Source organism: Anguilla rostrata, chromosome 14 (assembly GCF_018555375.3).
Source record: "Anguilla rostrata isolate EN2019 chromosome 14, ASM1855537v3, whole genome shotgun sequence".
Taxonomy (NCBI): Eukaryota; Metazoa; Chordata; class Actinopteri; order Anguilliformes; family Anguillidae; genus Anguilla; species Anguilla rostrata.
In genome coordinates, this window is record NC_057946.1 from 32,065,608 (window position 1) to 32,085,622 (window position 20,015).

Here is a 20,015-nt window from a genome sequence, read left to right on the forward strand (position 1 = left end):
GCGTCTGTTCAGCAGCGCGAGGAATGACGTACTGCACGTAAGTGCAATGGAATTCTTCTAAAAGAACGCCATGCACCATCCTACTACTTAGCAATCAAGATCCACTTATGATCTACGCGGTAAATCGTGCACCTTCCTTGTACTCCTACCCTGTCCCGATATTTAAAATTTGTTTCTTCCCCCCACCTTAGGAAGGAATCCACGTATCGTGAACATAATACGCCCTCCCGTGATGCAGCTACATTCATTTAAAAGAGCAGTTCCCCTCCCCTCCCACCCCTGCGAGTGCAGTGCTTTCGACGAGGCTGCGTTTTCATTGGCTCGTCTCAGAACACATCACCTGCATGTACACTTCAACTGTCTTTCCACATGCTGTCTTCTCCGTAATACTGTGGGGGGAGCGGATGTACCGTCGATTGCTAATATTGGGCTAAATATACCGACAAGACCCCCTGGGAATACTGGAACATGAATACTTCGAGGATGAAAAGCCGAAGAGCCGAACACAGTTTGGGGGCGGAGAAAGAACACTTTGACAAGCAGCAGGTAACACTACCAAATGGTTTTTGAGGTTTGTTTTTAGAATGACTTGAACGTTGTGTTTAAAGACTTACGGGACCCTCGTTGATGTGGGGGTCATAATGTTTTCTCCGATGTGTCTTTTCATTTGACAGACGCATGCATACGCGTGCAGGTGAAGCTGAGCGGACAGGTGCTTTTCGCTATTACATCACGCTCAAAGGTGTACGTATTCTGTGGATATGGGCCATTTTAGGTGCAAAAATACTGACTAGAGGGATGTCATGTAGCGTTACAGTAGTAGCCTAGGCCCACTATGCGAAAAGACGGAAAAGCGAATCGAGTTTTGATCTGGCATTTCAATCATCGCGGAGATTTAGCGAAACGCAGCTTATACAAAACAAATGCTGCTTAGTAACGCGGAATATCCTTGTTTATAATCAGGGAACTGTCGAACGAGAGAATGCCAGCCACATATAGAGTAGTTTGACTTAAGTTTAGGTAGTCGTTGCCATTGACCAACCTGTGTGTAGTGTTAAAATTCAGTTCATTAGCTCTGTTTCCTGTCATCTCTGTCATCCTCTTTAGTGTTTCTGGAGTCGTATAATGTGTGTTTATATGCGGATTCCACGTGTACGTTTCTAAATCGGCAGGCCACTGTTCATACAAGAAAACGGGAGTAGGGTAGCTATAACAAATAACTGATGGAAAACCACAAAAAATACAAGCCCTTTCATTGTGTAGGCTACGTATAGAACATCTGGCCAAGTTGAAAACCTTGGTAAGAACAACAAGGAAATGCTGAAAGACCGAAGAAACATGCAGTCGAACTTGTTCAAAAAAACGCTGTCATTGTCACACCATTGCCGAGGGGCGCCCGCGAACTCTATTTCTGTTAGTTTCTCGTCTCAAGTTCCCCGGCTCAAGAGTTTTATGCAAATCGTAAATTCAAATAAACAATCAGCTCTTGGGAAATGATCTGCCACCACCATTTGTTGCAACTTTTGACATCTGTTTTGCATTGCTCAGGAAATCCTGCATTGAATCAGATGAACAGTTTTTGCTGCTTAATTTCGCATAGAGAATGTCATTGCGATACATTTTGTCGAATAAATAAATCGCAACTTCGTGTTGTTCTTTCTGTCACAATAGCGTAGAATTTCCTCATGCCTGTGCGTTGCAGTTGCGTTTCCTGCCCACTCTGGCACAAATGCCTCCTACAGAAACTGTCACGTGGTGAGTTGGCGTAGACGCTCGAACTGGTTGCCTGGTTTCACACCATTAATGCGTAGCTCTCAGCCGGCCACTAAACCGTGTTTGATGCGTCTATAGATTTTTGACGAACTCTCGGTCAGAATTACCCCCAATTCTAAACGCCCCACGTGCATTACACTCCTAAAACACTCGGACGAAACATACAATAACATGCTGATAATAACTGTTTAATATTTTAGTAGTTTTAGTTTCTAAAAAGCCATTAGTGTGTTCTTTAGCTTAGGGGCCTAATGACATAATGTAACAAGGATTATTGTTTGGCTGTGGTTCTGGGTGCACAATCAATGGACACAGGTGACCAGTGTCCGGAAATATCGCTGCCTGTACAGATATTGAGTGGATAAATTGCTTCGGTATTAAAATATTTAATATCACTCATCCAGTATTCTTTAAAGTACGCATAGGTTTGTGCTTTGGAATACAATGGCGAGAGCTTAGCTTGCAGTTGTCACATCTATCTCAGTGGCTTTCAGACTCGGTCCTGGGGACCGGACCCCTTGTGTATGCTGGTTTTTGTCAGAGACAGTTTCTTGATCAATTAAGGACGTTGAAAGCATGTTTAATTTATAACATAATTTTGCACTTTCACGTATTCCAGGTTTTGTTCTTTGCCATTTTCTGACATTAAATTCATAATTATTCACAGATCATTTATTGTCAGTACCCAGGTGTCCACCCTTTCCATCTTCCATTACCAAATAATTTCATATCTGGGGAATAATAGTGTTGCTGCAATAAACATTGTATGATTTTTTAAATTTAGTCTATCTCCTAGTAACATGCGACCACTCACAACAATCAGTAATATATCCCAGCAAATGAAGATATTCTGAATAAAGAAACGTCTACAGTGACTGTGAAATGCAGTCGTTCACGCTTATCGCTCATTGTTGTACCTGTAAGATGGCCTTTTTTTTACGGCTAGGCCTTGCTTTGTTTTTGTTACGGAGTCTAATGATAGCACTGAAACCTGATCTTGTTTGCATGGAATGTAGGCTTTTAAATGTTCTGATAAAAGGTCAGAACATTTTAAATGTTCTGACCTTTTTAAAAAATCATTTCTTAGCAGTTACTCCTGTCTGTGTGTTTGACAGTCCCTGTTATACAGTCACTGGTTTGTATGGGACTGATGATTCCATTCTTATATCGCTGATCCAGCATTGCTGCTCAGCCTGTATGTTATCTTACCACATCAGCCAGCACTGTGGTCGACACTGTTGCTCCCCAGTTGATGTGTGTCTTGCCACCTGGGCTCCCAGTCATGGCACTGACTGTCTGAAGGTCTGACAAAATCGGTCTTCTTTTAAACCCATGATGAAAACTTCCTTTTTTATGGGATTTTAAGGGTTAAATTATTTTGATTTTGTTAAATAACCTGTGCACTTTTTTTATCGCTTGCGTGGGAAGCTCTTTGCGACTCTGACATTTACAGAAGTACTTTAACTGTTGGGTTGTGTTGAGTGTATTTTGTAATTTATGCATTATTTTTTGTGTTTGTTCTTGTTCAATGAAGCACTTAACTGTTTTGAAGAGTGCTTCATAAATGAATTTCACTAATTATCATTTTAGTGGTAATGCTGATGTTGTGTTCTGTTGTCATCCAGAACAGGATGCAATACTACCTGAAAATGGGAAGGTCTTGATGTGAATATAGAGCTTTTTACAGCATTTCAAAATATTTTATAACTTGTGTTTTTCAATGGAAGCTACCTCACTATGCAAACGAAGACCTTATTTTGTGACTACAACTTTTTTGTAACTAACTTTGCTACATGTAAGATTTTGGTTGTACGCCCAAGAAATATGATAAAAGGAACAAGAGCAGAGTATAGGCTATATTCGGTTAGTTTCAATTGTCTCAATAATTCAAGTGTCTATAATGTCCAGGCTTTGAAATTTGGATTCCCTAATGGTTTTTTAAAGAAAAGGCAGTTAAGACGTTGTGTTCAGTGAAACCTGTAACACTTTCTTTTAATACTGTGTAAAAACACCAGGTCCATCGTTTAATTTGTAATACTCTGAAAATGGAAAAAAGCGATAACGTTTTGGTGTAGACATAACAGTTGATTCCACTGATCTATGAAATATTTGGTGGACCTACAAGCAAAGTAAGAAGAATCTGTGCCCTTTCTCCTTCTGAGATAAAGCAGACCATTTCAGAAGTGCCTGTCCTCATCCTACAGCCAAAACCAGTCTAACAGGTTCTGGTTCGTCCGTTCCCTTGAACACGTGAAATGCTTCCTTTGACTCCGTGGTGCTGGCATGAGAAAATCAGAGCTGTTGTAGTTTGTATCGATCAATAATGGCCCTCTTTGTTTTCAGTTTTGCTTTTACAGTCGACAGCATATGTGAATCCGGAGAGTTATAAGACTCTCCTCACTGATGTTTTCCTGTTGGTCTTGTTCCCGAGGTCGACCCACATTAAACCTGCTGTTTACGCTGTCTTGGTCTGTGTCGTCCTGGAATCTTTTTCATGTTCACAAGGGCAAAATGAGTCGCGTTCAGATGAGAAACACCCTTATGCGTTTATGACTTTAGCTGACAGGTTTTTTCCCCTTCATAGATGGGAGAAGAATCTGTGATTAGCAGAATGCTAATCATTTTTCTAGCTTTTGGCTTTCTTCTGTTGAAGTGCAGGGTCCCTTCATGCACTAGAACAGAGCGTTAACTGATACCAGACCATGGGACCCATCCATGCACTAGAACGGAGCCTTAACAGATACCAGACTGTGGTGCCCATTCGTGGGGATTGCAATCTGAAGGTTGCAGGTTCAATGCTCAGGTAGGACACTACCACTGTACCCTTGAGCAAGGTCCTGAACCTGAATTTCTTCAGTACAATACAACACAATAGCCAGCAAAAATGCTTAAAAATTGCTGAATGCCATTAATGAAATGCAGGACTCTTGGGGTGATCCAGTGACCCCAGATAGCGCTGCTGTTGTTTCCTGCTGCTGATGAGAGACTCAGCACAAGCAGAGATGCCACACGCTACACCTCCCTCCCCCTAGAGAACACGCTACACCTCCCTCCCCCTAGAGAACACGCTACACCTCCCTCACCCCACAGAACACTCTATACCTCCCTCACCCCAGAGAACACGCTACACCTCCCTCACCCCAGAGAACACTCTACACCTCTGGCTACACCTCCCCCCCCCAGAGAACACACTACACCTCCCTCAACCCAGAGAACACGCTACACCTCCCTCACCCCAGAGAACACGCTACACCTCCCTCCCCCCAGGCTGTCCACCTCTGGAGGGGCAGAAACACATCTTCCTCAAAAAAACCTGAAAGCATTAACGTAGAGACGAGAGGATTTTCAACAATGCATGCATTTTTTTAAACAACAAAAGGAAGAATAAAAGAGGCCTGTGGCGTACAGTTGCTCTTTGAAAATTGAAGTGACCCACATAAATTGTTTGAATAACGGACTATTACGAACCTGCCGCAAGAAAACGTACGAAAGACGAGGACTTGTAACTGCCGTGTTGTGAGCTGCGTGTTACAGTGACGCCTCAGTGTTAGTGCTGGCCCTTGTTGTTAGCTGGGTAAGAGTTCAGCCGTTGCCTTGGTGATAATGGCCTTTGGGTGAAAGAAAGGGGTTTCAGCGCTTGGTGCTCTTTCTTTGTAATCACTGTGTGTCGGGATCCGCCATTGCAGTGCTGTCCCTTTTCCAATCCCTGGTTTCTTTATCGACCGCGAGCCAGACGTCTGCCCTGGAGACATGCTGGACGTGAGAAGCCTTCGCTTGGCTTTCGTTTGACCCAATCTCTTCTGCCTTGTTTAATCCAAGGGTTTTTCACCTGTGTGCCCTTTCTTCATTTTGGATATTTTGTGACTATATTTATGCACGACTCCCTTAATTTAGAGATACCGTATACAGTACAGTCAGCACGGATGTTGGTGCAGCTACTGTATATCCATGGCATTGCCTTTGCTCCACACAGTATTACTGAAATGAAAAAGGAACAAAATGGAAAATACATATCCATGGATGTAAGTGGGACTCGGCAGGGAATTATGCTGGTGATCTTGTAAGAACTCAAACAGGCAGCATTAGTTCTGCCCTCAGTCGGTTATAGATACTATTATTTTATTTAACCAGTTAGTCAGATTTAAATTGACTTTGTATGAGAGTGCTGGATTGCAGACTTTAATATTAGTGTTTATCATTATTAGTCAATAATAGCCAATCTGGTAATACAATGAAGAGCTGTACTTACAGGGAGGTAACATTTCAGGTGAATTTTGAGTTACAGGAGAACTAGTTTTATACCCAATTTGTGCCCTACCCTCATAATATTTGGTATTTTGCCTGTATCTTCAAAAGACCATTTGAAGTGATGATGTCATTGAGATATATAACCTCTTTTTCGTATTTCGTTTTCTACACTGGGAGGAGAGGAGATGTTATGAACAGGTGTTTTGACATCAATCTTTGGGGTGTGGCTTCAGACTGTTGTGAGCTAAAGTATTATACGTGACACACAGATTAATTATTCTTAAGATATGAGCCAGCATGACGATTTTTGGCTGGAGTTCCTCTTTAACTTTTGCTTAGAACTCCTACATGGAACCTACCTGAAGGAGTTACCCATTGACCCTCCAGCCCATCTCCCGTCACGACCGGAGTCATCCCTACCTGGCTTCAGTTGCACATTCTCATTAAAGCACTGTCATTTTCCGGTTTATTATGCGTGTATTATGTCATCAGCATGCCGCACAGTGGTGTGATGGATAGCAAGAAGGTCCCAGCTGGCGTCTCTGTTCCTCTGGCTACTCCGGTTTCCTCCCACGCTCCAAAAAAATGCATATGGGTATGAGTGTGTGATTGAATGGTGTGTGTGTGTGTGTGTGTGTGCCCTGCAATGGATTGGTGACCTATCCAGAGTGTATTCCTGCATCTTGCCCAATGCATGCTGGGATAGACACCACCCCACCCCCATATGACCCTGGCTAGGACTAAGCAGGTTAGATGACGGATCTATGGACGGATGGGTGGGTATGTAAGCAGCTTTTGTCAGTTCATTGGTGCCAGCCAGTGGCAGAAGGGGTTCCCTGAGTCAGGTTCTGCTCGAGGTTTCTTCCTGTTTCCAGCCTGGGGGTTTTCCCTGTCACTGTTACCCTAGGCACCCCCCCCAGGGTAACAGTGACAGGGAAAACCCCCAGGCTGGAAACAGGAAGAAACCCCGAACTGAAGGCCGTTGTTTCTGCGAACTGAAGGAGGTGAGCGTTACAGTATGTCCTTGAGAGCCTGAACCCGGCGGTGGGTGTTGAACTAAGCTGATAAGGACAGGTAAAAAAAACAGGAGGGCAGAATACCTGGCCGCCCCACACACCTGAGCCCACAGCCACAGCAGCAGCCCCGCGTTAGTCTGGCACAGAGCAGCGCAATGTCCAAGCAGGCGGCCGCTTTGCTGAAACGCAAGGAAGACGAGGTAAGAGTCGTTAAATGTCTATAATGAGGATAGTGTGGTTAAACTTCTATTGGGAAGAAAGCCCTTCATCTATAATGAGCAAAGTGTTAACCAGTTAACCAGGAAAAGAGTTATAAAAATCAGGTTTTGTGATGGGAGTGAAGGCAAGGGTTAGGGGTCATAATGTAAAGGTCACGGTGTAGTATAGTGGCTAGGGAACTGGGGTTTGAATGTGTCAGCTGCCGGTTTAGTTCCTTGGTGAGGCTTGCAGTTGTACCCTTGAGCTGGGTAATTCTCCAATATTGTTGGAGAAACATTCAGCCGTATAAATGGATAGTGTGTAAGAGTGTAAATGCTAAAAGCCATGGTTGTTGTAGTCTGCGGGTACAGGAGATTTGCAAGTGAGAGGATCATTTTTGCTGGAGTAAGCGTTTCCAAAGCGGCGCTGGCAGAAAGAGGTCAGTGAGTGATACGGTCACCCGGCCCTCTGTCTGATGTGTGGAGTACTGTGTGTATTGAGTATTGTGTGAGTACGGTGTGAGTACCCTGTGAGTATTGTGTGAGGGAGTAATGTGTGAGTATTGTGTGAGGTAGTATTGTGTGAGTATTGTGCGAGTACCGTGCAAATACCGTGTGAGTATTGTGCGAGTATTATTGCCCTTGAAAGGGTTGCGTTTGAGTCTCCTGGCTGGCAGTCATGCATGCTGGAAACGGTAGAGCTACTCTGTGGGGTGGAAAAGGCATGTGGGGCTCCAGTTCTGGAGTCCCTGGCCACAGCGACCTTGGACACATCTGAGCTCCAGAGACAGAGAGATCCATCTGGCCCTCGCACTGCCCTGGATTCAATCATCATCTGTCTTTTACTTAAAAAAAAAAAAAAAATTTGTACTTTTTGCATTTCCATTACTCATAATATATACAATATTAAACGTAAAAAATAAGACCTAATGTGCATAATGTACAAATAAGTAAAAACACTCAATACATCATGTAAGACAAGGTACGTAACACATTTAATATACAAAGATACAAACACACACGACCCGACACAAAATACTCACACACAGCTACACACGCCCACAAGCGAAAGAAAAAAACAAACGAAACAAAACCAAAAAAAAGTGGGGGTGCACTGCCATTCCTCTTTATCTGTAAAAAAAATAATAATAAAACAGACAACATAATCAAAGTTAATTGTTAGTCTGTCTTTAACTTTGTCTGACAAACAATTAAATGCAAATGTGCATTTTTTGTTCTTTGCAAACAGTTTTGAGAGTTTAGCGATCGCTGGAAGCAGCTCGCCAAGCTGCGTTTGTGAAGAGAAAGTGCGCACACTGCTTTGCTTTGCTAGGAAGTCAAGGCTAAGGACTAATGTTGATTGAATGCAGGCCGCTGCATGCTGTCAGTCCTGGAACGCCAGGGCTGTGTGTCTTTTAGCGCTTTAGCTTTTCAGGGGAAGTTCACCGCTAGCAGGAAATTTGGGATTCGTTTTGATGGAAAGACTTGTATGAGGTTGAAGCGTCAATAGTCTTGAATTCGGGACAGTGCTGGCTGAATGACCTGCAGCTATGCCATAGCAGGGATGTTATAAGTCATTTGGGCTGCACCAAGGCTGTGCTCTCATGGATAGTGTAATATATCATTTGGGGTTTGCTGAGGCTACACTCACATGGATAGTGCTGCAAGTCACTCGGGGTGCACCAAGGCTGTGCTCACCTGGATGGTGTTTTAAGTCATTCGGGGTCACTGTGAAGTGTAATTTAAGTCCACTGAAAACTTTTTAGCAGCTCAGTTACAGCCAAAAATATGTTTGTACCTCAGAACAGGTTTGTCCACTGAGGTGTGAACTGCCACCTGAGTCCCCATGCTGGCAGTACAGGAAGTTCACGTGGTGACATTTAGCAATGAGCACAAGCCTGGCCATTATAATACTGATAAACTCTGAGGAAGGGAACAAAACGAGCAAAATAATCAACCAATCGCAACAAAAAAGAGCTGGCTCTGTGGCCCAGGATTCGGGCCCTGATTGGCTGATCCGGAATAGAGGTCCTGACTCAAACTGTACAGTGGAGTGTCTGTGTTTAACCCCCAGGGTCTGTAAAGTGGTGTTGTCCTTTGTTACTAAGCTCTGTGTGTGTACACCTCATGGGGTGGTGGGGGGTGCGTGTCACCACATGGCTCCACCCTTTGCACACACAAAAAGACTGAAAGACTGCGTGGCGTTTGATAGGCGGGGATTTCGTTACACCCATTCACGGCTCCTCACAGCACCTGTCTGTCCGGTTTGGGGATGCCAGTGGCATCCTGTCCCACCGGTAACGCTGTCTACCAAACCCCCCCCCCCCAAGAAAACCTCTGTGTTTTTCCATTTTCATTATAAACAGGTAGAGCATGACCACACCCCCACAACTTGTCTCTCATTTTTGCCCAAATAAGAACACCCTGTGGTTCATCTGGGTTGTTGGGGTGGGGGTGGGGGGCTGTTTGTTTTGTCGGCCGTTGGTACATACAGCACACAGACCCCCCCCCCATTCCAAGCACAGTCCCTTGTGAAGGCTCCTTCTGGCTAAGGGCTGGGTGAAAGGATTTGCCCTTGAGGGTGTACCTGATTCAGGTGCAACTTTGTTTTGGCTGAAACTTAGCTGCTAGCAGAGTTTCTTAATAGGACTTTAAAAAATGCAGACCGATGCCTCCTCCCTGCTTTGCAGACCAATCAGTGCTTTTATTTTTCTCAGATAAGCCAATCAGATAAGTGACATGTTAGATAAACAAGTATATTTTGTACAGAGCCATTCCTTCTGTGAGTAAATTCTCTTTAATCTTGCTGTAGTGTCAGGATTATTATACCTCCTACAGGTGTATTTTGCTAAGTGGAGTCTGGAATTCGACCCGTTTTAAGCCCCAGGACTTCAACTTTCTGGGCACGCCCCAAAACATTGACCACGCAGAAATTCCTCTGCCAATCCTGGTTTTGCATGCGAGCACCTCCAAAAACGTCCAGCCTTTAGTGCCATAGCTGGTACGCCCCCAGTAAATTGCAGTTCCCCCATCTACTCGTTCTGTGTTGGGTGTTGCTGGGTCAGGAGAGGTTCTGTGTCTGCTGAAGTGTAACTCAATCAAAACTAGTAATAATTATAAACTGTAATAATTTTCAGTAATTAAAATGATTCTGTAATAAAAGGCAGTAATTTATCTATGGTCCAGCTGTCTCTGCCTCATAAGTGTTGATTTAATATTGCACCTTTTACGGCAGAACTGTGTGCGTGTGTGTGTGTGCGCGCGTGTGTGTGTCTGCGTGTGTGTGTTCAACTCCCACAGCTACTCTTCAAAGCATTCTTCCTCCTCCATTAAAATTTATGACAGTTCACTCACATTCAGCACTGAGTATTTGGTTTTTTTGTGTATGTGTTTTCAAGACTGGCATCCAAAAATGCAGTTTTGGCTTCTCACTGTTTTATAGTTGTCAGAGGTAATGTCTGTCCCTCTCCCCCTGTATCCCATATGAATAGCAAAAGGACTATATTGGAGAAATATGTTTGGTTTGAGCTGTTCTGTGTTGTGAGTATTGAAATCGGTGTGCGGAATGTTCCGGATTCCTGTAGGCGTCAGGTTCCTGTAGGCATGACAGCTGAACTGGTGGCTCCTGGCTGAAAGTAAAACCACTGCCTGTAGTGGCCTGTTCTAGGAAAACCGTCATCTGTGGTGGCCTGTTTTAGGAAAACCGCCATCTGTAGTGGTCTGTATTTTTGTTAGCTGCATGACCCCATGCTAAGCTGTACTGCTGAGTTCATCTAGAGTGTCGATTGAGCAATTCCAAGTTACTTATCTTCGGTTTGATTTAATTTTGCTGGTTAGGGGTTCAAGCCCGAAGGGCCGAAACCCTCTTGTTTTTGCTTTTGTGCTGGTTTATTATTAATCTTCTTCAGAAATGTTTGTGCAAATTCCCATGAGATGGTAAATGGTAGAGACATGAAATTCTTCCCATTGATTGGAAGTTGTGTGCAAGTGCTGCCCAAGAAATATGACCCTAATCGGCCTGATGGGGGCGCTATAATTAAAGGTCAAAATGTTGACATTTGAAAAGTCATAACTCCGTGAGTCCGATTTACATGAACCTTGCTACAGACATCCATCTATCCTCACTCTACAAATTTGCCTCAAGAACCATTAATTAACTGACTGAATTACTGACTGAGTTACTGACTGATTGAGTTAGTGACATTGCCAGTCATAAAGGTGTTTCATATCTAAAAATGACATTCAAGAATGTAAATTGGAACTGGATTTAGCTCGAATGAGTATATATGGATATATCCTGGTATTATATGGCACCTCGAGTGTACCAGTAAAATAAGTTCTTGTATGACATGATGATGATGATGGTCCTATGCTACTGTTAGTTTGTTGTGCAATTAAACCCTTTCATTCATTCATTGAGAATGAACATATTGTGTCAAGTCAAAGTCCTTGTATGTGTAAATGGACTTGACTATTACAATGACTCTGATTCTGACTAGTTCTTATTGCACTTCGCAGCTTTCGCCTTCTAACGGTCCGTGTTGGCTTGAACCCCGGAATCGCCGGTTGCGGCTATATTTTGGTTTGATGTTATAGTGATTTGTTTTGCTGTTCTAGTTTCTGAATCCAAGGTGGGGGGGGTGTATCTGATTAAACTGTCTGTGTGAGGTTCTGCCCTGTGCGGGGGGAAGGGGGCATATCACTTTCTGGAAAAGGAGCAGTCTGCCCTCCTTCCATTTAAAATTTTTTTATTCAGACAGGGGGCAGCAGTGAGGGTTACAGACATCTCAGTACAGAAAGTGCTGTGACAAAGGCAGGCTTCTGCTCTGAATTTGATTTGCCCAACCGTTTAAATGAACTTACATTTTAGGTTCATTTACATTTGCTGAGCTGTGCTCCCATATGTCATGTCAGAGGTGGTTATACAGCTGATTAGCTCATTGAGCCAGGGTGTAAATAATGGAAATGAAAACTTGCATTTTCACACTGATGCTCCAGTAATGGATGCTTTCACCCCTGCTGTGAGAGTATCCAGGGAGTGCTCCATGAATGCTTGAGATTACTCTAGGGAATTTTTAGGGAGCACTTGGGGAATGCTCTGGAAATTCACAGGAAACTCTTGGGGAATATTTAAATAGATAGGTACTTTATTAATCCCGAGGGAAATTTAGGGAATTCTCAGGGAACATGCAAGGAATGCTTGGAGAGTACTCCAGAAACGCTTGGAAAACTTTTGGGGAATGTTTTGGGAAGAAATGCTTGGGGGGAATGCTCTGGATATGCTCAGGAAACTCTTGAGGAATGTCTAGGGAATGCTCAGGGAATACTCTGGGAATGTTTGGAGAATGCTCCAGAAATGATCGAGGAGCACTCGGCGAGCTTTTATGGCATACTTGGGAAATGCTCCGGGGACACTGGGTACAGAATTTGGAGGACGCCTTATTGACCCGATGCCTCTTCCTCCTCCTCTCCACTACAGCTCAGCAGCATCAGCAAAGCCATCAACGGCACTGAGGCGCCGGTGAAGGAGAAGCACGTCCGCAGTATCCTTGCACACGCTAGCGCAGCCGCGTGCGCACGCCGTAGGGCCTTCTGTTTCATTTAGCATCCTGGTGTACAGTAAACCCTCAGAAATAATACAATAAGCCTCCAGCAAGACAGCTTTTCAGGAAATGAGAAAAGAAGGAATTATTAAATTAGTTTTAGTTACATGGTGGTTGAAGTAAACTTTATTAGTCAAAGTGCAATGGAACATTGACTGTACAGACCTGATGGTGTGCGCTTTCTAGTTCTTTATTTTCAAATGTTTTTATAGCATAGTAAACATTTCTTATTACTTATTATGTACAGTATATCTATATTTACCTTTATATTTACTCTATACACTGTTTTGTACAGGTAAGCAGTTCAATCAAGAAAAGTAGGGGCAACATAGCTCAGGGGGTAAGAGCGGTTGTCTAGCAGTCGGAGGGTTGCCGGTTCAATCCCCTGCCCTGGGCATGTCGAAGTGTCCCTGAGCAAGACACCTAACCCCTAATTGCTCTGGTGAATGCGAGGCATCAATTGTAAAGCGCTTTGGTTAAAAGCGCTATATAAATGCAGTCCATTTACCATTTACCAAGTAGCATCATTTTATTGATTGTGTGTATGAGAGAAAATGTGTGTGCGTGTGTGTGTCCGTGCATGTGTGAGTGTGTGCGCACACGCGCGTGTGAGTCTGTGCGTGTGAGGTGAGAGACAGTAAGGGAGAAGCAGGGGTGTGCGTGTGAGGTGAGAGACAGTAAGGGAAAAGCAGGGGTGTGTGTGTGAGGTGAGAGACAGTAAGGGAGAAGCGGGGGTGTGTGTGTGAGGTGGGAGGCAGTAAGGGAGAAGCAGGGGTGTGTCTGTGTGCGTGTGTGAGGTGAGAGACAGTAAGGGAGAAGTGGGTGGGTGGGTGTGTGTGTGTGTGTGTCTGTCTGTGTGTTTGTGTGAGGTGAAGGACAGTAAGGGAAAAGCGAGTGTGTGTGTGTGTGTGTGTGTGTGTGGTGAGAGACAGTAAGGGAGGAGCAGCGGTGCGTTCTGTGTTTGGGCTCCTTGACGACCCTGCAGGGATCATCCTGGGGACGCACCGGGAGAAGGGCGCCTTCACCTTCTGGTCCTACGCCCAGGGGCTCCCGCTGGCCAGCAGCCCCATCCTCAGCTGGAAGTTCTGCCACGTGCTGCACAAGCTGCTGCGCGATGGACACCACAACGTGAGTGCCTCTTCCTAGCCCTCCTCTTCCTCCCTCACCACAGTGCAGCAGAGACCCCTCTTCCTCATCACAGTGCAGCAGGGACCCCTCTTCATCACCTTCCTCTTCCTCCACGCAGTGTATCAGGGACACTCACCAGGCTGCTGTTAGATATGTGTCTGTTGTGCCTGTCGTGTGAGGGCTGATTGGCGTTTGTGTGGAGATGCTGGCGAATTACCCTGATTGGCTGTGCTTCTGTCTCTCAGACCCTGCAGGACTGCGCGAGACACAGCAGCAATGTGAAGGAGATCGGACACCTGTGGGTAAGAACAGAACAAATCCAGCACTTCATGAAGAGAACAGGCCATTCTGGCCCATCTTGGTCAGGGGTGTAAGACACCTGGAGTACCATGGTGTCTTCTAGTTTTTGTTGTGTTTCAGTGCCAAAGTGGCTAATATAAGATATTGATTGGCTAAGGGCTCCACACATCTTGAGGCCAAACTTGGCTACTGGCTGAAAGGAAACCAAAAAGACCTGCTGATGCTGCGGCCCTCCAGGACTGGAGTTAAACCTGCAGACACTGCTATCCTCCAGGAGTGGAGTTAAACCAGCAGGCACTGCAGCCCTCTGATGGAGTACTGTGAGCTAACATACAGCAGACACTGCGGCCCTCCAGGGCTGGAGTTAAGCCTGCAGACACTGTGGCCCTTCAGAACAAGGCAGTATGACCCCCCTATCTTGGCTCATCAGTTTGCACAATGAAGACCAGTTTGTTGCACGATTTCATGCCAACTTTGATTTTTAACGATTTACTTCGCATTTTTTATTAAGTCGTGAATTACATCTGCAGACTGGACATGTTCAATACGGGTGTGAGCCAGCGCTGCTGTAACAGCTGTTTCTAAATGCAAGTCAGAACAAATAGTTGGAACCAAAATCAGCAAACACACCAGTCCTCCAGAAATTGAGTTGTGCTTCCCTGATCGAAATGCTATCTGTGCCAGTCATGGACATGAACGCTTGTGATGACATAGTTGCCCAGAACCCCGCCTGTTCTTCAGCCCTCTAAGGCACGGGCCGTTCAGGATATTTTGCAAGGAACAAACTGCAGAAGATTTGTCCTTGTGGAAAGATCCTTCACACAACCATATAAAGAGCACTGATGATAGCTGAACAAATGTACTGTTTTGTCAACATGTAAATTGTCAAGTGTGTGGGCACCAAGGCATTTTAAATTCTGAGTGAGACTCGCTCCGTTCTTGTTCTGCCCCTATCCAGGGAAATCTCCACGACCGCTACGGACAGTTGGTTGCCCTGTACTCCAGACTCCTTTGCACCAAAATGGATTTCCACCTGAAGGTGAGGAGGGGTCCATCACCCCAAGCGCTGCAGCAGCTGGTGATGAACTATGCTCTCTGAGCAGTACAGTATAGAAGTGCACTCCATCATAGCAGGTCCTTCAGCAAAAATTCCTTTGAGGTTATTCATTAGATCAGCCTCCATGTTCCACTTATTATTCTGCTTTTCAGTTAAAAACTGTTTAAAAAGAATAAAAAAGGAGAAACAGACATCTTCAGACATCTTCATTACAATGAATTTGTTAATGTTCAACTTCCTAACCAAAGCATAGCAGTGTGGAAGGTGACTTTGCTTGTACGATGCAGGATTGTCCATTTTTCTGATTTTTATATTTTTTCCCCTGATTAATTAAATTAATTAAGAAATACTGATTTCCATACCCCAAATGTCTTTGGGGCCACTAGTATCTGGCTTCATTGCTTAACATTCCCTCTATCAGCTGTCCGAGCTGCAAAGCATCTTGATGTGTGTGCTCATGACATACCCAAGTCCTCTGCATCTGGTCGAAACATTTAGGATCTGGAAATCGGTATTTCATGGATAAACCAAGGAAAAGTAGCATCCTTGATCAGGAATTAGGCCCCTTTCTGAACGAGAATCTTCCAGAGAATATTGATGGTGAAATTGCAAGGCCCAAAAGATCAGTCCAGTGAATGAGTTTAGTGGGTCTGACGTGTGTTAGTCGGTGGCCTGGCCCTCACCAGCATCCCCCCCTCTCCATTTCAGCACACAGAGATCCGGGCCAACCTCGAGGCTTCTGATGAAGTGCTGGAGCGCGTCGCTGGGACGGACATCAACAATGTGTGAGTGCATTTACTATACCCCCCACCCCCCCACCCCCTCTGTGAGAGCCCTCCCACCTCAAGATGGGAGCATAAATTAGCGGGGGGCCGATTCGAAATCCATGCATTTGGAAGAGCATTTGATGTGTACCAAATGGCTACACCCATGATATAAAACTCCCGTCCTGAAGGGCCTTAGGGCCCGGCGGTCAACAGCCAATTAAAACCTTGCAAACAAGGTATGCAGACTGCTTAGCCAGTGTGTTTTCCTGCTTTACGACTCTGCAGTTTAGAGTGAATATCTAAGTGTGCTTCTGCTTTAAGACCCTGCAGTTTAGAGTGAATATCTAAGTACACTTCTTCTTTAAGACCATATTGTTTATCTAAGGGTCCTTTTGCTTCCGTCTGGCAGTTTCCAGATAACCGTGGAGGTGCTGGATTACATGGATGCGGAACTGAAGCTGGCTGAGACAGGTGAGTGTCCTTCACCTCGAGCCTCAGCCCAGTGCACACCTTATTCACAAAGTATAACTCTTCACTTTAACCCTCTCCATATCAGTAAGAACTCAACACATAACTGACAATGTGAAAATAAGCTTTTATCTTTACCAACCGTCTGGGAAAAGTTCTTTCTTTTGACGGTTTCAGTTGGCAACATGTTGACAATTCTCGGAAGACCTGGGACAAATGCGTATTTGTTTTGGATTCAAATACTTTTCTGTGCCCTATTGATCTTGCCTGGTGTAATTGAGCCAGCCAATATGACCAGAAGGCGGGTATGCACTTTTAGAGAGTATTTCATTGGTTCCAATACACCAGACAAGATCAGTAAAGCACAGAAAAGTATTTGAATCCAAAACAAATACATATTTGACCCAGGTCTGATTCTCGGTCATCTGCAGTATTTCCGATGTGCTTTTGACCCAGGTCTGATGTCTGTGCAGATTCATACTTTATCACTATGACTGCAAGGAGCCAGGGAGTCAAACTACTTGCCCTCCAGCTGAGATGCATTACCAGTGTGAGCAAGATTGCTTAACACAGCAAACTGGCAGACACTCAGTCATATACTGAGTCTGTCTGGCCAAAAGCTAAAATGTTAAAAGCTTGTCAACCACTAGAGATACAAGATGATTCACTCCTGATGTTGGTAATGTTATTTCAGTGAACATTTAATACCAACAAATTTTCAGAGCCTTCTGTGGCTAGTGCTAGCCTGTCTAATCAAATTGCATTAAGTGAGGTGGAGTTTGACAAGGGACCAATCAGAACGCACAAAGTGTGGTGGAGTTTGGCCAGGGCCCAATCAGAGCACACAAAGTGGGGTGGAGTTTGGCCAGGGCCCAATCAGAGCACACAAAGTGGGGTGGAGTTTGCTCGGGCACTCATTGCATCTCCGAGTAGGACTGCTGATCTGGGAGCAATTTTGTCTTTAATGGATAAGGTCCGGATTTGGAAAGAGGAAACCTGATTGTAGATTGGCCTGACCCTTCTGTTAAATGCTTTGTGAACATGGGCCCTGATGCCCTTTTCTTCCTCTTCTTGAAGTGATCCGGCAGCTGAACACCTCCATCGCCATCTCCACCACCACGTCAGGGCAGTGCCGCCTGTCCCCACTCATCCAGGTCATCCAGGACTGCAGCCACCTCTACCACTTCACCGTCAAGCTGCTCTTCAAACTGCACGCCTGTGAGTGATTCTGCCCCACCTGTGCCCCCATCTGCCCCACCCCTGTCCCTATCTACCCCTTCCACCCATAATGGCTTGTGTTCCTATAAATCTTCAGTGCTGCTGATGTTAATATGGTCTGGTTCTGTGTTGCATCTGTGATGTGAGTGAGATGGCTTCTCAGTCTGGGGTTTGCGCTGCAGGTTTGCCGGCTGACACCCTGCAGGGACACAGGGACCGATTCCATGACCAGTTCCACAGGTAAATCCACAGCGGCCAGGGGGGAAGGGTTGGGGGGTGGATTCATGCTGATCAACACCTCTCGTGTGTTGAATGCCATTGGTGGGTACCAGTGTTAAACTACAGTTGGATATGTGCTTCAAACAATTAAACTCTCAAGAGTCCAGTTAAAATGTGAAAACACTTCTCCAAACAAAACATTTTACAAGCCCAACTATATAAACATATTGTACACAATATTATCCTTGTCTTTATTTATTTTTATTTTATATTTATTTATTTTATATTTATATTTATGTTTTGTGTGTGGGAAAACCTTTTTATAAATAAAATGTATTCTTTTTTCTATTATTAAACACGGAAGATGAATTCTGTGATCAATATTGGTGAAAGTAGAGGTTTCATTTAAAAATTGTTAGTAATCTCCTGGAGCTGTTACTGGTGCCTTAAGTATTTAAATAATGATTTGATGTTGGGTTGGACCAATCCAGATACCACCTGTTGTGAGACCTCTTTCTGTAAAGAAACCCAGCACCGACTCAGTTAGCATCTTTGCGAAGGCAGGGCCCATTAAAAGATTAAAGAGCGTTGTCACACAGTGTGGCCTCTGTCCCGGAGCCAGCTGTCACCGTGCCACGGCTCTGGCGCCCCCCAGATTTGGGGAAAGATTGAGAGGCTCCAGACACGATCTGCCTCTAGTAGGGCTTTAATGGGCACTGTTTGTTTCCTGGTCTTTCCCACCCCAGGGGACGTCCATAAAGAGCCGTATTTGCATAAAGTGAAAAATTTACAGTGAAAATGTAAAAAGGGCTCCTGACATCACTGTCCTCTTGTCTTTCAGCCTGAAGGGCTTCTTCAACAGAGCCAGAGACATGATGTACTTCAAACGGCTCATTCAGATCCCTAAGCTGCCTGACGTAAGCCATGGGAAACAGCGGCTGGGAGGGGTGGGGGGGGGGGGGGGAGGAGGGGTGGAGAGAGGGGGCCGGGATTGGGGAGAGTGGGATTGTAGAGTGGGGATTGGGGAGGGTGGGGGAGGATGGGGGGAGGGTTGGCACAGGCAAGGCTGTTTCATCAAATACTCCCACCTAAGAGCCTAAGCCACAGGTACTTGCATTCACTCAGTCACTCGTTCACTCACTCACTCACGCACTGTCACTCACGCACTCATTCACTCTCATTCACTCATGCATTCACCCACCAACTCACTCATTCACATACTGGCTCACTCCCTCCGTCACTCACTCACTTGCCAAATGACCAAATGCTTCCTTGCGTACTGACTCACTCATTGAGTCGTTCGCTCGGTCACTCGCTGATTCACAGACTCACCGAGTCACCGACTCACTCGGTCACTCACTCTCCTCTCTGTTATTTTCCCTCCCTGTGTTGGTCCCGCGTCGGCGCTGCCGCTCGCGCAGTCCCCGCCCAACTTCCTGCGGGCGTCGGCGCTGGCGGAGCACGTGAAGCCGGTGGTGGTGATCCCGGACGAGGAGCTGCCGGACGACGAGGACGGCGGCGAGCCGCTGGTGGAGGTCGGCGAGACGCCGCAGTATCACACGCAGTTCCAGATGCAGCAGCAGCAGCCGCCGCCGCAGCCGCAGGTGAGTCTGCAGCGAATGCACCCGCCCCCCCCGGCTGACTGAGCGCACGCTGCTGCGGACCGTTTTATGCGCTGCGCCTGTCGCCGCGAGGTTTTCTCTCCACGCTAAAGTCCGCGTCAATTTTTGGCTTGCGCACGCTCCATGGTAAACTTGATAGATGCAGTCGCCATGGCAGCAGCCCACCTCGACAACAGATATATATGGAGACCCATTTCTTTTAGCTGCAAACTGATTTTATAATGAACAACGCCAAACCAGAAATGGCTTTAAATTAATCATGCATTTCTCTCTGTCTCTGTGTTCTGGCAGCTTGATATATTTGATCAGGCCTTCGGGCCCCCAAATGGAGGATTCGACCCCAAGTAAGCTTTCCAGTTTTTTTTATTCTTGTATTGGAACATAATTATGTAATAGTAC

The 20,015-nt window shown here is 45.3% G+C and overlaps 1 protein-coding gene across 3 annotated transcripts in view; it reads left to right on the forward strand.

The window, feature by feature from the left end:
* The first annotated feature begins 266 nt into the window (after positions 1-266).
* The window catches only part of LOC135240080 (huntingtin-interacting protein 1-related protein-like), a 38,652-nt gene continuing 18,903 nt past the window's right edge, over positions 267-20,015 (forward strand). The window contains exons 1-12 of one of the 3 annotated variants that reach the window (XM_064309269.1): positions 267-546; positions 12,714-12,777; positions 13,823-13,965; positions 14,211-14,267; positions 15,224-15,304; positions 16,031-16,107; positions 16,499-16,560; positions 17,635-17,775; positions 17,958-18,015; positions 18,836-18,911; positions 19,416-19,598; positions 19,908-19,960. In XM_064309269.1, coding sequence (XP_064165339.1) covers positions 469-546; positions 12,714-12,777; positions 13,823-13,965; positions 14,211-14,267; positions 15,224-15,304; positions 16,031-16,107; positions 16,499-16,560; positions 17,635-17,775; positions 17,958-18,015; positions 18,836-18,911; positions 19,416-19,598; positions 19,908-19,960 — 1,073 coding nt within the window. In that variant the 5' untranslated portion in view covers positions 267-468. Of the gene's footprint in view, positions 547-7,163; positions 7,238-12,713; positions 12,778-13,822; positions 13,966-14,210; positions 14,268-15,223; positions 15,305-16,030; positions 16,108-16,498; positions 16,561-17,634; positions 17,776-17,957; positions 18,016-18,835; positions 18,912-19,415; positions 19,599-19,903; positions 19,961-20,015 lie in introns of those variants that run through there. The other 2 variants (XM_064309268.1, XM_064309271.1) reach the window with 2 other exon arrangements.